General features: G+C 31.6%; 1 protein-coding gene across 2 annotated transcripts in view; it reads left to right on the top strand.

The window, feature by feature from the left end:
- LOC126851548 (neuronal acetylcholine receptor subunit alpha-7-like) overlaps window positions 1-16,221 on the top strand; it is a 167,698-nt gene that overhangs the window by 117,815 nt on the left and 33,662 nt on the right. For both annotated transcript variants that reach the window (XM_050595636.1, XM_050595635.1), the window contains one exon: window positions 13,001-13,110. In XM_050595636.1, coding sequence (XP_050451593.1) covers window positions 13,019-13,110 — 92 coding nt within the window. In that variant the 5' untranslated portion in view covers window positions 13,001-13,018. The remainder of the gene's footprint in view (window positions 1-13,000; window positions 13,111-16,221) is intronic.

The raw sequence follows: 16,221 nt of genomic DNA, 5'->3' as shown, positions 1-16,221 counted from the left end.
ATCGGCAGGAAAAGATAGCTTGATATTAAAAGGTACGCGTCTATTATTGAATCATTAATTAGGTCACTGCAAAATTCATAAATGCCGAATATTTTCATTCGTCATTCAGAGCTTAAAAATTCACAGAAACCTAATCGTATCTTAATTTGAGAATTTAAGAATTATGATTAAATTGAATTAAATGAAATTAATTTAATTAAATTTATCAAAATAATTATATTAATTTTTTTCTGTTTATACATTTTCTCTTAAAAATTAAAAAAAAAAATTTGACAATTTTCGATTTTCTAACAAGGCCGAAAATAATATTAATGTTTAACTTATGATAATGTATTTGAAAAGCGCTATCCACTTATATAAAATAAGTAGGCAGTGATATTTGTTTTCTAATGTTTTATTAATATTTATCCAAAACTTTCCAAATTTTAAATTTTGAGTTGGTTTGGTACACAAATTTCCCGAGAGATGTATAAATCTCCGCTAAATGTGAAAATCTTAAACTCGGCTTTATGTATTCCTTTTGCTTTGTACTACGGAGAATAACTATAACAGAATTTTCGCCTAAGGGAATTAAGACTAAATAAAGAGATCAGAGATATAAACCCCGGAAAGTTTAATGGTTAAACTGTCTTTTAAATGAAAGATTAAAGCTTCTTTATCAATTTTGTACTTTTCGCGGCTCTTTAGAATTCTAAAACATTCAAGTTTATTTGCTAAAAAATCCATTTTGAAAAAATCTCTAATTTGCGACAGAACTTAGGATATAAAAAATAATTTCCTTTATAATTTTATATAACGTATAAAATACAAAAAAAAAAAAAAAAATTAAAAATTTAGAAGGTGCAATAATTCTATCAGAATAATACATTGTTCCCATATATTCAACAACTTTCGGTAATTTGATGTATTTTTTATTTGATATTGGCCAAAATAATCTAATAAAAATGCTGAATTATTTAACAAAACATTTAAAAATTATTTATTCATTAACGTATCTACATACAATTAAGCACATGTTTCTCAATTTTCTCCAAAATATCTATTCTTTGCTTTATCTTCTCAAAACACAAAAGTATATAAATTACAGGATAAACGTCATTTCTCTCGTCATTCAGCAGCAATTAGCTATTCTTTCGTCGACGAGATCGCGCTTTTGACGGAGACATTTCTATGTTTGGACAATGGACGTGCATACGTTTCCTCAAATTCCTGTACAAAACCAGGAAATGACGCTTCTCCGTCATAAGCTCTGAGCACACTGAAACGAGCGGAATATTTGCCGAAGTCGGCGAGTATACGCCCAGCTATAATGTTTCGGCTATCCTATATCCCACGCGAACAATTTCAATTATCTTTTGTGCGGAATTTGCGAGTAACAATCTGAGGAAGTCTCTCGAAAAAAGCGTTTTAAACAGAAATATACTCTCTAAAAAGAGCTAACAATTTTGAAATTAAAACGTTAAAAATAGCGATCTTGCTCTTTTTATGATAACGCATTGCATTCAATTAAAATATTTTTCGATACTGCTATTTTAATCTTGTACTTTTAGATATAAAAACGATCATTATATGTTATCGTGACAAAAATTGTGAAAATACGCAATAAATCTTTCCGGTTGATTTTTTGAGAGAATGTATCTCGAAAATATTCTCTCTCGTAAATATTTTTCTGAAAGATGTACGCGCGATTAAGGATAAATTAGCCAACTTTTTCAAGAGTTATGTTACTTCTTCGAAAGATTCTTGTTAAAAGCTCGCAAGCAACGGTACACTTTATGTGTTATGAATTATTTAGATTCTACGTGGTTGAATAAATTAGATCTGCAGCGATGTAGTCGCTCGTACATATTTTCTGAATCTATTTAAAAGTGCCTAAGTATTTAAATGTACAAAAAAAAAAAAAAATATTTAAAGCAAAATTTATAAATTATTATCTATTTTATAAATCAAGCATAAACGATATCATAGAAGATAATATTATAAACGGTGATCCCAATTTATAAAATATTGATATTTTTGTAAGACTGAATAAGAATATCTTATTTGAACTAGATTTCAACTACTATTAATAACGAAATCTTGTAATTAACAATTTTTTTGAAGCAATAATTAATTACAATTATGTTTCTATCTTTATTTACTCTTCTCATTATTTTCTACATTACTTCATAACGAGATAGATCGATGAAATAAAGAAACTGCGTTTTACGCAATATCAAAAGCAATTCATTAAAGATAGCAAGAAAAATAAAATTCTTTCTTATCCCTGAAAGCTTTCTTATACCGTGCTAATGAACTGAAAGGATTAAAAAAAAAAAGATGCGAGCGATTCAAAATACGAATCTGCTAATAAAATATAATTAGTCTTGAAAATATGTTTTCGAGAAAGATGAAAATGCAAGTCCGGAAAGCCGCTTTTAGCCAAGCTGCTATATTTTTCTCTAAATTAATGGAATGAAATTAATAGCTTTTTAATTTCCGCCAACGTAAGTTTTCATTTATTATGTTTTGTAGAGTTGAATTGAGATAAAATTTCGATTTGTTCGCAATATCGGAAAAATTCGTGGTCTAAATTCGAGAAATCGGAATCGATTAATATTATTGCGTTAGAGTGTCGCGAATATACGCGAAATCAATTTTGTTATACGCCCATCCAATAATTATTGAAACGAAAATCGTCACACTAACTCGTTGAATGTTGACACGGACACAAATCTAAACTTTACAATGTCAAAATATATGCATGCAAAATTGACACGTACACGTCATGTAGATGACACGGGACAGAAACGTTGATTATAACGTTATCGCCGTGGTCACAATTACATGCCGGGTTACTATCACGGATTCAACTCGCATGTCCGCTGGGACAAGAAAAGGCTCCTTACACGAGGGGTACATTTTCCGATAAATCCAGATCGTTTGAGTAATCGAGGGTGCATTAACTCGCCCTCGCCGAAAATTGAGTTACTGCATTAGCTGCTGGTACCTCTCTGATCAAAGGACATCAATGTGTTATAAACTGTGGGTGTAAAATCTCCATAGCTTTGGCGCAAACTCAACATTGTCACGCCGCGTGACGAATATCCGAGGTTCATAGGGCATCTTTTGATTATCCTGACGTACCGAAATCAGCGATATCTCGTGTATTTGTATACTTCACTTGTATGCGCCAACAGATAAATAAGAAGGGAGTCTTCATACGAGCGGAAATGTTGGAGAGGCCGAGAAAGAATGGCATTTAGGTGTCGTTCTAGAATTACAGGAAAGAGGAATTCAGGTGGTCCTCAAACCTCACTTGATTTCCAAGGCCGGAGGCCAAATAGGACAGTCGATCCACTCGATTCGAGCAAATTCCGCAGCCATTCGTCAAGGTCTAGCTCTTGACAGGCTGTAAACTCGGAGCGCGAAGTGCTCCATCTTCACGTGCCAAGCTCGATTTCACTTTGGCGTACTTTATATTGGCCTCGAGTTATTCAGCACTTTTATGAGTCTCCATTTCTTTTCTCTCGTTTGCGTCTTTCGCTTTTTACTTGCGCGCGCGCGCTTCTGTATGTGAAATTCGTGAATGTACAATGTTATAAGTCTTTTCCTCGACGCGCATCTACAAGACGAGTCGTTCATCTTAATTGCTCTGAATACCTGCCTCGTTGTTTGCATGCGATCGAAGCTTTTTTGCAGGCATACTCGATGCGGGCCCGCGCACGTAAAAAGGATCTAATAAAGTTTCTTCTTTGTTAGTGCTCTGATGGTAGGAGTTATGCGAGAGACGCAGGTACTTTGACGAGTTTTACAGCTTAGTTATGTAAAAACGATGAGTGTGTGTGTTATGAAACTTCAAAGGATATTAATTCCAGTTTGTCGTAATTAAAATTTAATAATATAACAATTAGAAAAAATCACTTTAAATTCGATAAATAAATAATATTATATAATTTATGTTAACAATTTTTATTTTTATACAAGTTGAATAAATAATTATATATATAAATGAAAGAAATAAAACAATACGTTAAAAATACTTTCCTAACATTTGTGAATGATTATTTTTTCCTACTTTACATGATTTTCTAAAAATTTATACACGTATTCAAAAATATGTATTTATTCTGTCCAACATAAAAAATGACAGATCTCTTTAAAGAAAAATATGGCCTAATCATTTTTATATTAAATTATAATAAAAATTTTTAGAATAACAAATAACGCATTCTTATCATCATTTTCTTATTATATTAACTCAAGTTATTAAATATTTAATTTTTACAAATCAATCACACTGTACGTTCAAGAAAGAAAAATAAAAAAATTTGACGACTGTCATGACACGCTATTATAAGATAAAAATCCTGCAGGAAACTGCGCGACCCAATTTCATTCGTTTCTCTGATCGCGATTAATGAGTATATCCTATTCACTCTGTGCATCAATACACGTTATACGCTAAGGCGAATGGAGTATTTACTATTGAGGTAAATATACGATACGTGCGCTGCGAATGTGATTAAGACGCTGCCGCGATAGCGCAATTTTCGAGCCCTGCACGTTACCTTCGTAAATACACTTTTCTGTTTGCTGGCCTAATCTACCGCAGAGTTGCACGATTCGCAACTGCGAATGCGGCGAGTTTGCTGACGCTGCGAATTTCGAGGAAATGACGAAAAGGATTAACGCTGAAGAGAGTCCGCATGCAGAAGGGAAAAAATCGCATACGTGAGATCCTTACAATAGGTTACTTGGGGAAATTTTAATTTGAATTACTGTGTCTCTATCTTTTTATTTTTTTTTTGAAAGGGATTTTCCTGTAGCTTTTATCTCGTCATCACTTCTTTTCGTCGCGCAGCTTTGCTTCCCATTTTTCACCCCGCGTTCTTCATGTTCTTAACAACAATAAAACGACTTTTCCGTACGAGTTTAATTAAGCCGCAATGAAAGGCGCGAACGCAACGGTCGACATTCCGAGTATTAAAATTAAAGTAGAGCCTCGATGCCTCTTAATTATCTGCGACTTTTTAGCTCGTCGAATTACAGAAATTGCCGCGCGCCATAATAACGGCGGCAACAATTAAAAGCTGTCCAGCCTTAAACGGAGATAAACGCGATCGGACGCACGTTCCTTAAACGTAAATAATAGCTGACTAACAATTTCTTCGCGTAATTAATTAGCGACGTTTAATGAAACTTTGTAACTTCAGCTCCTGTAACGCGAAGCGTTTTATTAACGCTGCATAAGATATTATACTGTTACTATATTATTTATCGAACAAGCTTGATGATCATGTGATAAATGAGTAGCATTAACGTCATTGTTGTAAATACTATTGAAAAATGTCTGTCCAAGTTATAGGCTAATGAAAAAAGAAAATGAAGGTTCTCCCTTATGCGTTTGTCATATATACAGTTTCACTATTTTTTACTGTTTTATGTGCCTTACCTCACCCTTATTTGCATCTCATTGCATATTTTTAAAACATATATTATCTGCTTATTATATTTTTCTCATCTCAAAATCAATACTCTACTATATTGCTTTCAATAATATTTTTATTAAACATAAATTTTTGTGTTTTTAAATTTAATTTATTTATCTTTAGTGTTGATTTTAGTATTAATCTTTAGTGTTATTGATTTTTTTTCTAAATATATTTTCATTTATAATTATATATTGATAAAAAAACTGAGTAAAATTATGAAATTTAACTATTTTAATTACATGTTTATGAAAAGATATCAAAATGCAGAACACAGAAAATATATTTATATTATTTTTGTGAATAAATACCATTAAGTAAAACATTAAAAACAATAAATATACATATAAATGTGAATATGACTACATTATATATCTACGAATCTATATAATAAAATATAAAAATAATGAAAAGAGGAAATATATAAATTTTCTAAATTAATATAACTTGTAAAAGTAATTTAATTTATTACTATGTAATATTTGACACACAATTTTTTAACTTTCTATGACTTGAAAAATATATGTTAAATTTTCTTCGTCAGACCTTATAATGATAATACACTTGTACTTTTTTATAGACTCGCTATTCTACTTTTGGTATATAATCTAATCTGTGAAGTATCTTGAGCATTGTCAGATCTCGTAATACACTCTATTCTTCCGGTTTTTTTTTTTTTTTTTCGAAGATAGAATTGAGGTAACATTAGAAAGATAATTGAGGTCGAACTATGGTACGGCGAGAGATTATGTGCTCGAGGGAGTGAACTTGGCGTTTCGTTTGTCAAGCGCGGCTTGAATTTCAGCGTCTCGTTAAATTAAATCCACATCCGAGGGGCTCTCGATAGGCATCAGATAAAAGAGTCTCCATCTTCCTGGGGGCAACTTATGCCGAAATAGTCGTATCGTGATAAATTGTCATTGGCTACAACAACTATCAACCGGTGGCGAAAATATGACACTAAAACGACCCTCTTATTCTTCCCGTCCTCGGGGCACAACTTCGTCTTGATCTAACAATTATAATTTCGAGCATCAAGCTATTTATGTGTGTGTGTGTGTTCAATCATGATTAAATATATAAATATATCTTCCACGCGAAAGGTATATTTAAATATATTATATACACAATTTCTAATTTATTAGAAATGTGTTGGATATAGCGTCAACAGTATGTTTGTTATGTTCTCTATATGCTAGTTTATAATGTACATGACATCTATAATGTATATGTACATCTCTGCCGGATGTATGTAGAGTATATAGCTGAGTGCAAAACAAGCAAATTAAAAAAAAGTATATATAAAGAGCTGAAATGGAAGTTCCGCAAAGAATAAGCCGGCACTGCATTTCTTCAAAGAGCTCTTCTTCTTCTCAAGCTCTTACTACTAATGCATCTTCTCGAGATACGTTGTATTGCCTTATTCGCTAGCGATCTAAAACGCTGTCAGCTACAACGCAACAAGAGCTTGTTACAATCTTTTTGATAAAAGTGTCACGATGCGTGAATACCATATATAGTGCAGTTTACGCATCGCGACAACTTCGTATCGTAAACTAACGCTCTCTTCCATCATCCTTTGCTGTTCACTTTTTTTTATAAGCTTCAGAAGGCGCTGTAATTGCGTCTTTCATGAAAAGAATGAAGACTTACTATTAGTTGCAAACCCAACAATCCGTTTTCCTTTTAAAAACATAACAAAGCGAGATTAATTTAATTTAATGAAATAAAATTCGCTAAATTGCATTTTATATTTATTTTGTCATTGTAAATAATTTAATTAAAATTTTGTCAATAATGTTAGATATTCTTCAAAATTGTATTAATAATATTAAAATAGTTCGTCTCAATTTTGATTGTATCAAAAACCGATTATTTTTTGCTGAATTTGAAGTCAATTATAAAAAAATCTTTTTGCTGCAATTGTTTAATATTAAATATTTTTTTTTATATGGCACTAATTTATTTTAATTTCTAACACATGGGACATATAATATATACATTTTTTTTTATTTATCTACACTAACTTTCGTATTAAATATATTTTTTATAGCAATTTTGTGATATTTATTGAGAATTATTTCGTTATCTTTCAGAAATCTATTTCTGCAGTATAAATCGCGTTAGTAACATTAAAAGACAGATTGTCGTGATTTGATTTACAATGCACGTAGACACTTTAAGAGGTTTCTAATCGGATAGCAATGCGGTCATTAACTTTATTAACATCTTGCGAAAGTGATGTAATTCGGAACGATTGCGGTTTCGAGCACTACTAGAATTGTATTTTCCCAATAATCTACACAAAGTTTTAATATTTCTCATTAATAAAAGCAGTACCATAATATAGTACCATAATTCCTTATAATATCATTAATAAAATATTAAATTTATTCTTTCTTTCTTATATATTTTTATAAAATATTTTTATAAGATTGTTTTTTAAACTGAAAAAAACAAAAATAAACTTTGTGTATACACTATGAGTTGGTTTTTGTTTGCGAAAAATGATGTTAATATTTTTGAAGCAATAAAGCAATTAAAACAAATGTTTATTTAAAGTTTTACAAAGATGCAAATTTTAATCAGTTAGATTAAAATCAGAACACGATAGTTTTACTAAATATTTGTTATAAAAAGAAGTGACTGCAAATTTCAGAATGTATAGTGATTGTAAAAAGAGACTGATATTCAATGCAGCTTCTTCTACTTCCTCTTAATCTTAATTCGCGGCGGTTTCATTGAATAATCTCGTCTCACGAAAAAGTTTATTACTTTTTCAGTCGGTCGTTCGTTACTTTAATCGACAACTTTACCGAAGGGAAAGTGGCAGCGGAAAGAGAGATCGCCGACGAGCGGCGCCATAGATCGGCTTTCTCGTGACAACCACCAAAGTACCCCATCCCCTTATCTAGTTCCTGATTTTATGCGATAAAATGGCGATCGAGATTCCGGGAATCTGAGCAGCGACGGTAATCAAAATTATTCGAATTCCCGATTTGCGAGTTTAAAACATGAATGCCTCGTCCCCTAATTCTTCGTTTCGTGAAAATCGTTCGGCTGAAAAAAAAAGTGGATTCCTAGAGAAAGGAATTCACGATTGGCTGGTGATTCGATTAAGCTTCCTCATTTGTCTCGATTTTCCGGCGAAATGTCTCGCGCGATAATGTCTCGCTGTGTTTCATTTCGTGGGTGGCGGCATATATCCTCCAAATACGTAATTGTCGTTATAGAAAGTATGGCCGTTAGTATTTTATACTTGATTTTTACAGCATCGCCTGCTGGAACGTTCCTTCTAAGACAGAGCGTGGTTGTCTCGAGCAAATGGACTGGTAATGGATGTGAACTCATAAAAGGCATTTTCTTTAAACTCATAAAACGTATTTATATGTTTGCGTTTCCTGAGTAAGGACAGAAGTCGCTCCGATATAAAATAATCCGTGAGAAAGAAAATAAATTTTTGTACGAGTGAAATATGTTATGACATACAGAGCAGCCTGTATATAAACATACAATCTCCATATTTTAATATTGTTTTCTGATAAATAAATTATTTACACACATATAATAAATAAGGCATTCTCTAAATTATTGGCAAAACAAAATTGGCAAACATAATTTCTATGTTGCTCTAAGAGTATAGTATTATTTATAATTATGTGGGAAACAAAATGTATTAATAATTAATTTTGTTTTTATTTTTTTTTAAATTTCTTTTAAATTTGCAATAATAATAAAAGCAATGTTAAAAACGTTTAATAAAATTTAAAATATAAAAATTTATAATAAAATATAAGTAGTTGCGGGAAAATAAATAATGAATTCTCCAATCGCAACATAGGAATTAATAATGCCAAAGATAATATGGATATATATTTCAAATTTATGAATATCCCACATCATACAGTTGCAAGAATTATAGTACATGCAGGAATATTGGCCACGTTTTCTCAATGAAGTTATGCTAACTAAGACCGGATTAGACATGCAAATCATTGAACTACATGAGAGTTTCCACTTTTCGCTCGATGCATAATTATCGTGTAGAGAAACGCACGCTTGATAGATATATTCTCTCTCTTGACTTTAATGAAATATAAATTGTGTTTTACATAGAGCGCTATATATTTTATCTCATTCTTTCAAATATTAATATTATTTAATTATTAAATAAAAATTAACTAAGAAAAGTTTTCTAATCCTTAACAAGTTTGGAAAAAAGATATTTTATGAAAATTATTGCGTTCCTTGTATTTCTCTGCCCTTTTGCCTCATTTTTTAAACTTGATATATAACAATTTTATCCGCTCTACTGCTTCCTCTATACTTGCCGGTCGCCGTAATAGGATAAACAGCGGAATAGTAAGATGAAAACGCTGCTTGCAATGCCGTTAAGTTTTATGATTTTCCGTCGTTACCATCGTCGCGTTTTATAGTCATCTTTTACTGAGCCACTTCTATTTCAGAAAGCGCGGTTTAACGGATCAGCCACAAATCGGCCACAAATCAGTTCTTTTACGAAAGCTAAACAATTAGATCTACTTAAACATTATTACGTACAATTATTCTCCTAGAATCCTTTCTCTTATATCGCAAGAATCAAGAGATTAAAACATAATACAATAAAATTTCAAAAATAATAAAAATATATAGCAAGCAAATAAATTACGGATACGTAGCAATAGTATGAATATTTTTATCTAAAAAAAAACAATAAATCAAAGAATTCTCTTTTCCCGGTAAAAAATACCGTCTTAGAAAATAGGTCGCGTTTCTAAAGGCGCGACTTGTAAATGGCATTCATCTCGAAAGCCGTTCTGCTCGGAATCCACGTGACTCGCAAAATTGCACTTCGCAATGGAATTCCATTCCATTCCGATCCTGTGACTTTTATCCTATATATCCGGTTACTTTTGCATCCGGCTCATCGGCTTGTGCATCACCGGAGAGATTTTTCAGTAGCGTTCGTAAAGCGAGCGTGCGAAACGAGATTGTCGGTATTTGTCTCCTCCGTGGAAGGCGGATCATTGCTCGCGTTCGAGAATCTCGCTTTTCATAGAATGGAACGATAAGGAAGCGATATCGCGTGTAAAAAGGCGCAACCGAGGCGGGGTCGGATTGCTCTTGGCCCCGAGAAAACGCCAACAAAGCTTTGTCCTGCGATCAACAAGATGGCTTTTTGCAAACGAAGGATTTACCTTCGATAGCTACCGCCGATGACTCAATTAGTTTTTTCTTTCCGCAAAAAATAAGAGCATACTGAGATAAGAAAATAATAGAGGCATGCTTTTCATGGATATGATATGAACAGAATTTTCACTGAACATCAATTAGAACTCTAAAGAGTTTTTGGACAAACAAATCAAGATTTAACATACTAAATAATTTTTCTCATCGAAAGGTTTTTGAAGAATATATAATGTACATATATATTTAATTTATTTTAAACATCAGTTGTTAAAGCAATATAAAACTGACAAATCGCAATATGAATATTAAGAAAAAAAGTTTCTTGTATATGAAAGTAATCTAAGAGATTTCTTGTATTAATGGTTGGATTATGGCGGCAATTAATAGCGTCAGCTTTCTGCTTACGTGCAAGATGATTATACAACAATAATTACCTACGCATGGCGGCTCCACAAACCACCGCGCGGCGCTGAATAACGCGCGCCATTGTTAATTATCTCGCAGCGCACTCCATCAGCAGCTAATCAATCAGGTTCAGTGACTAATCGGCACGAATACGACAGTCGGAACAACGGAATTTAAAGTTGCTAGATATTCAAGTTTAAGCTTGTTATCAAAAACGTCTTAACAATTTTGTTAGAAAATCTTTTAGGAAATCATAAAAAAAAAACTTTTTCTTATATTTTTCTTAATGTGACATTATGGTTATAATTATCAAGTCAGTCCGTAAAATCTTATTTATTTGATATGAGAAGAGAGAGACAGTATATTTAATATAATTTGAACCACTAATATATGTATATAACTTTCGACATAGACGTAAAAAATAAAAGATTGCCAAAAAGATTAATAGCAATAATATTAATATAATAAAAAAATATAAATAAGTATATTATATATAAGCATATTTATAATCATATGAATTGATTTAATATGAGTGAAAAGCCTAATGAGTTTGGATAAGAAAAATATATAACTTCGACCTTGTCATGTTCTTTTTCATGACTTTGTTACACGACCGGAATAATTTTCTTCACAAAATCCGCTTAAAAATATATGCGCAGCGATCTGCTATTACTATTACATTGGATCGATTCTTGTCTATTTCATTTTTGTTCTGCCAAAGAAGGACTACAGATCCAACGCGAAGAGTTCCTGAACCACTGAAATATTTCCAAGTTTCTAAATCGCTTCGGAAGAGTCATGAAAACTTGCAAGGAAAGTTTGGAAAATGTTCTCAAAAAGTACGAGAAAAGTATTAGCGAGCACGTAGCAGCGTAATACTCAGTGTCCAAACTAAATGCACTATCTCTGCTACGATAGTCTTTTGCATAAAATTTCAGAAGCATACTTTGATAGACTAATATTGTATGTAGTATTAAACTGCTAAAATTCTAACTAAAATTTATGTCGCGTAAAATTATTGGCAGATATTAGACTTTACTATCATAAAAGATAATGATAAAAGATTGCGTTAGAAGCTTTCAACGTTAATTTTACTAATTCATTCTTTCTCTCTTCTGCAATAAAAGCTAACATTATTAAAAATTTACGTGCAAAATTACGGACTCAAAGAAATCAAACAAATGGTGAAAGATACTGAAAGTAATTTATTGAATTTGTTTGCCCAAAGGTGCGCTTTGTTTATTACAAAAGCAAAAGGACAGGACTTTCCTCGCAAAGTTGCACGTTTGTAAATTCCCCGAACGAGAATTAAATTGAAATGCTGTAGTGTTTACTTGACATATACGATGTAGTCTAAAATATTTGCGAGAAAAGCGAAGGTCAGCACTTGCTCGTTTTAAAAATCGATAACGTCAACATTACTTTAAAAAGAACGCAGTGAGTGAATTGAACGTGATTTCGATATATATATAAATCGGTGTTCTCTATTGCTTAAGTGAAACATTAATTTTGTTCAAAAATGCTTTAATCAAATTGTCAAATCCAATCAATAAAAAGATATTTCTTATAGAGAACTATAATATTTATTACACCCAATATATCTTAGATATATTTCTTGTTGGCATTTTCTAAAATTTTTTGCATCTTTTTATATAAAACCGAATCTAAAGCAAACAAACAAATACAAGCGTTCACAAATTATATTAATAAATCAGAATTATTAAATTAATAATTTTACAAAAAATTATTTTATATAAAAGTTTAAAAAAAAAGTTATTCTAAAAATATAAAAAAAATAATTAATGGATTTTTAAGCTCATGTTTATTTGCTTGATTTGGGAATTAAGATGCTTGCTCTTTTTTTTGTGTTTATCTTTTCACTAACCATCGCAATCTCTTATGTATAGTTGTGCATAACTTTCGTTCAATTACAGGAATGGAATGACGTGAATATGAGATGGAATGTCTCGGATTACGGAGGCGTGCGAGATCTTAGAATCCCGCCGCATCGGCTATGGAAACCCGATGTCCTTATGTATAACAGGTAATGTAAAAAACTATATTTTTCTATTCACACACGCGTATTCATATCTTCTGTCTCTCTGCATCTCAAATAATGTATTTTTGAAATAAGAACAGACATATTTTTAAAATAAAAATTTGCATTATTTGAATATATAACATCTTTCTACAAGTTTAGTCTACATTCTGAAAAATTCTTGTGTCAGAATATTACTTTAAAATATAAAAGATGACAGTTATTATATATTTGTTATATATTTGCAAAAATCAGAAATATGGGAAATCAAAAACTCAGAAATATTGCGCTATTATATTCATATAATTATCATGTACTTTGTATTCTCAATTAAATCTTACGTGAAACTGTAGTAATAATGTTCTCTACAAAATTATATATATATATATATATATGCTTTATACCGCTATATGCCGAAATCGCACGTATCGATTATATAGCATGTTTCACATAGTTGTCCTTGCACAGTTGTAACCACATAATATAATATTAAACTGCGCTCGGGCTCGACGTGGAATAGTAATATACGGCCCCGATTGCACGATGAGTTAATCGATTAATCAGTTTATGGTAATTTATTTAAAAAAGCAGACCTCTTTAAAACACACAATATGCAGTTTAAAACGTAACGCAATTATTGTGAAAAAAAAAAAAGAAAATAAAATATTATTATTCTTTTCAAACGTATATAATAACTTAAGCAATTTCATACAAAATCATAATTTAATTTTTGTTCTGTTAAACTTTAATATAAAATACATATTAATATTTACCTTGTATAATAGTATTACAATATAAGAAAGATGATACATTTATTTTTATGAGAGTTATAATGTTCTGCTAATTTTATGAGTATTTACTCGTTTTAACACAATTTTATCGCGATTTAAGAATTTTTGGTATAGTTATAGAATTTTTGTTCATAGTTAATGTAATCTCTAATAAATTAGAAGAATAAAAAAACTTACATGATACACGCAACCATAAAATAAAATTAAAAATTTTGTATTAATAGTAGTAATTTTTTTTTAACTAAAAACGTATTTATTTTTTTATGATAGAGACAGAAAGAAAGAAGAAGAGAGTGTGTATCACTATTCTGTATTTATTTTTCAATAAACATGTCGTCACGATGTACGTTAATTAGGTAAGCGTGAAGGGTTATAGTCACATGATAACACTATCATCGTTATACCGTTTTTCATTATTTTGTATGCAATCTATTCACGAGAGCGGCGTGCATTGTATGCGTGCATGCGTGAGAAAGTTTATAAACGCACCATCATATACAACGTATCACATAGTTGCGTTTATGTGCCTTACCAACGTCAACGTGCGGCCATAGAATGTACTGCAGGTCGTTGGGTCAGTTACAAAGACACGGCTTACGCTCGAAGTGAGTTGCAAATTGATCGATAAAACAATGTCGTTGAATTATTTTAGAGCGAGCCTCGGCATGTTTTCTCACAGTGCGAATTTGCTCGCTATGAATTATTTACACGCCGGATGAGGAGAATTTTCGCCATTTAATTTTCGCTCTTTGCCTTCACTGACAGAGAGATAATGAAAGCTTCCATTAAAAAACTTCACTCGACAAAAAGTAAATGGAGAAAATACAAAATATAATCATTTCACTATATGTATTTCACTGTTCTCTATTTTGTTTGTTTAAATTGCAATCGGCTCAACACTGTATACTACATATTTTTTATTCGTTATAAATTCGTTGATTGTGTCGCACTTTAAAAATATTATTAACGAAAATATTTTAGTATAACTATACTAAAAAATATTCTACAATTCATGTACACTTTCTTTCGATTTTAGATTCGGCGTAGTTGTTTGGTTGTATAGAAAAAAAATGCTGTTTTAATAAAAAATTCTTTTTTAATTGGTCACAGTTATTTTTCATAACTTTTTCATTGTCAATATCAGATATTTTGTACCAAATTTTAGTGACACGATACAATTTTCGTTAAAGTTTAAAATTAAAGTTTAAAAACTACAGAGTATATAAAATTTCATTATTTGCAGTGACCTAATTTTGATCAAAACCATATGAGTTTGATGTGAGATGAGCGCATGATGCATCCTCGGTTGCAATGAACGAAGTCGAGTATGTGAACTCTTTTTATATACACACCGCAGAGCGTGTGTTTTGTCGGGCATGCACCCGTAGTCATAATCGGTCTCCGTCGCATCGACGCCGCCTTTATGCGATGCATCCGACGTTATTATGTAGCACAGACACCACGTAATATACATATAACAGCGGCCTGAAAGAGGGGGGGCTTCGCGGGGGGTCAATCGCAAAGATGGTGCACACGCTTAAGGACTGATCGATCACTTAACTGCTTTGTCGCTCCGTCACGGCGCAATTCTCTCGTGTTCCACTTTTCATCCAGATTTCCACGTGCATACCGCCGAGGCAATTTTATCGTGCATATTCCGCATATAAGGTGTTTCCATACATAGGCAAATCATCATTTTTTTTATTTCGCTTCTAACATCTATGACTTCGAAAAAAACGTACGATAGGTTTAGAACATTATATATCATTCCGAATTAACTAAAGAACGGAGTTTAATTCAATGGAAAAAAAAAAATGTGTATAATAATCGTATATTCTTTTTTTGACAAAGCGACATTGATACCGTACGTCGCGCGTTGAGTAATTTAAATTTTATTTACAAAAGATGCAGTAAAATAATTTACTAAATAAATATTGAATTGTGACAAGATGTCAATATTAGATCATATGGTGCTTCGCATGATGTGAACTTGCCGTTATATTCGAACGAGTCTGAGATGTCGCTAATTAGTAAACAGCCCTCACCAGTAGCATTGTCGCACATCAAGTTTCGAAAGCGCGATGGTAAATTTCGAAGAATGATTTACGCGAAAGCTCTAATTGAATACTAAGTTTGTTTATATAATGAACGTTCGTTATATATTTCTCGCGTTTTCTCTTATTAACTTCTAGCCACGTCGCTAAATATAATGCGATAAGTTATTACCCGATACATAATATAAGAAAAACGAGACGCATTCCCTTCAAATGGATTCATCCAGGATGATCATCATGAATGCACCGCGTAAATTCGTTTTAAATTATTG

This window comes from Cataglyphis hispanica, chromosome 8, assembly GCF_021464435.1.
Source record: "Cataglyphis hispanica isolate Lineage 1 chromosome 8, ULB_Chis1_1.0, whole genome shotgun sequence".
In the NCBI taxonomy this organism is placed as follows: Eukaryota; Metazoa; Arthropoda; class Insecta; order Hymenoptera; family Formicidae; genus Cataglyphis; species Cataglyphis hispanica.
Note: the sequence above shows the minus strand (reverse complement) of the source record. Positions and strands in the feature narration are given on the sequence as shown.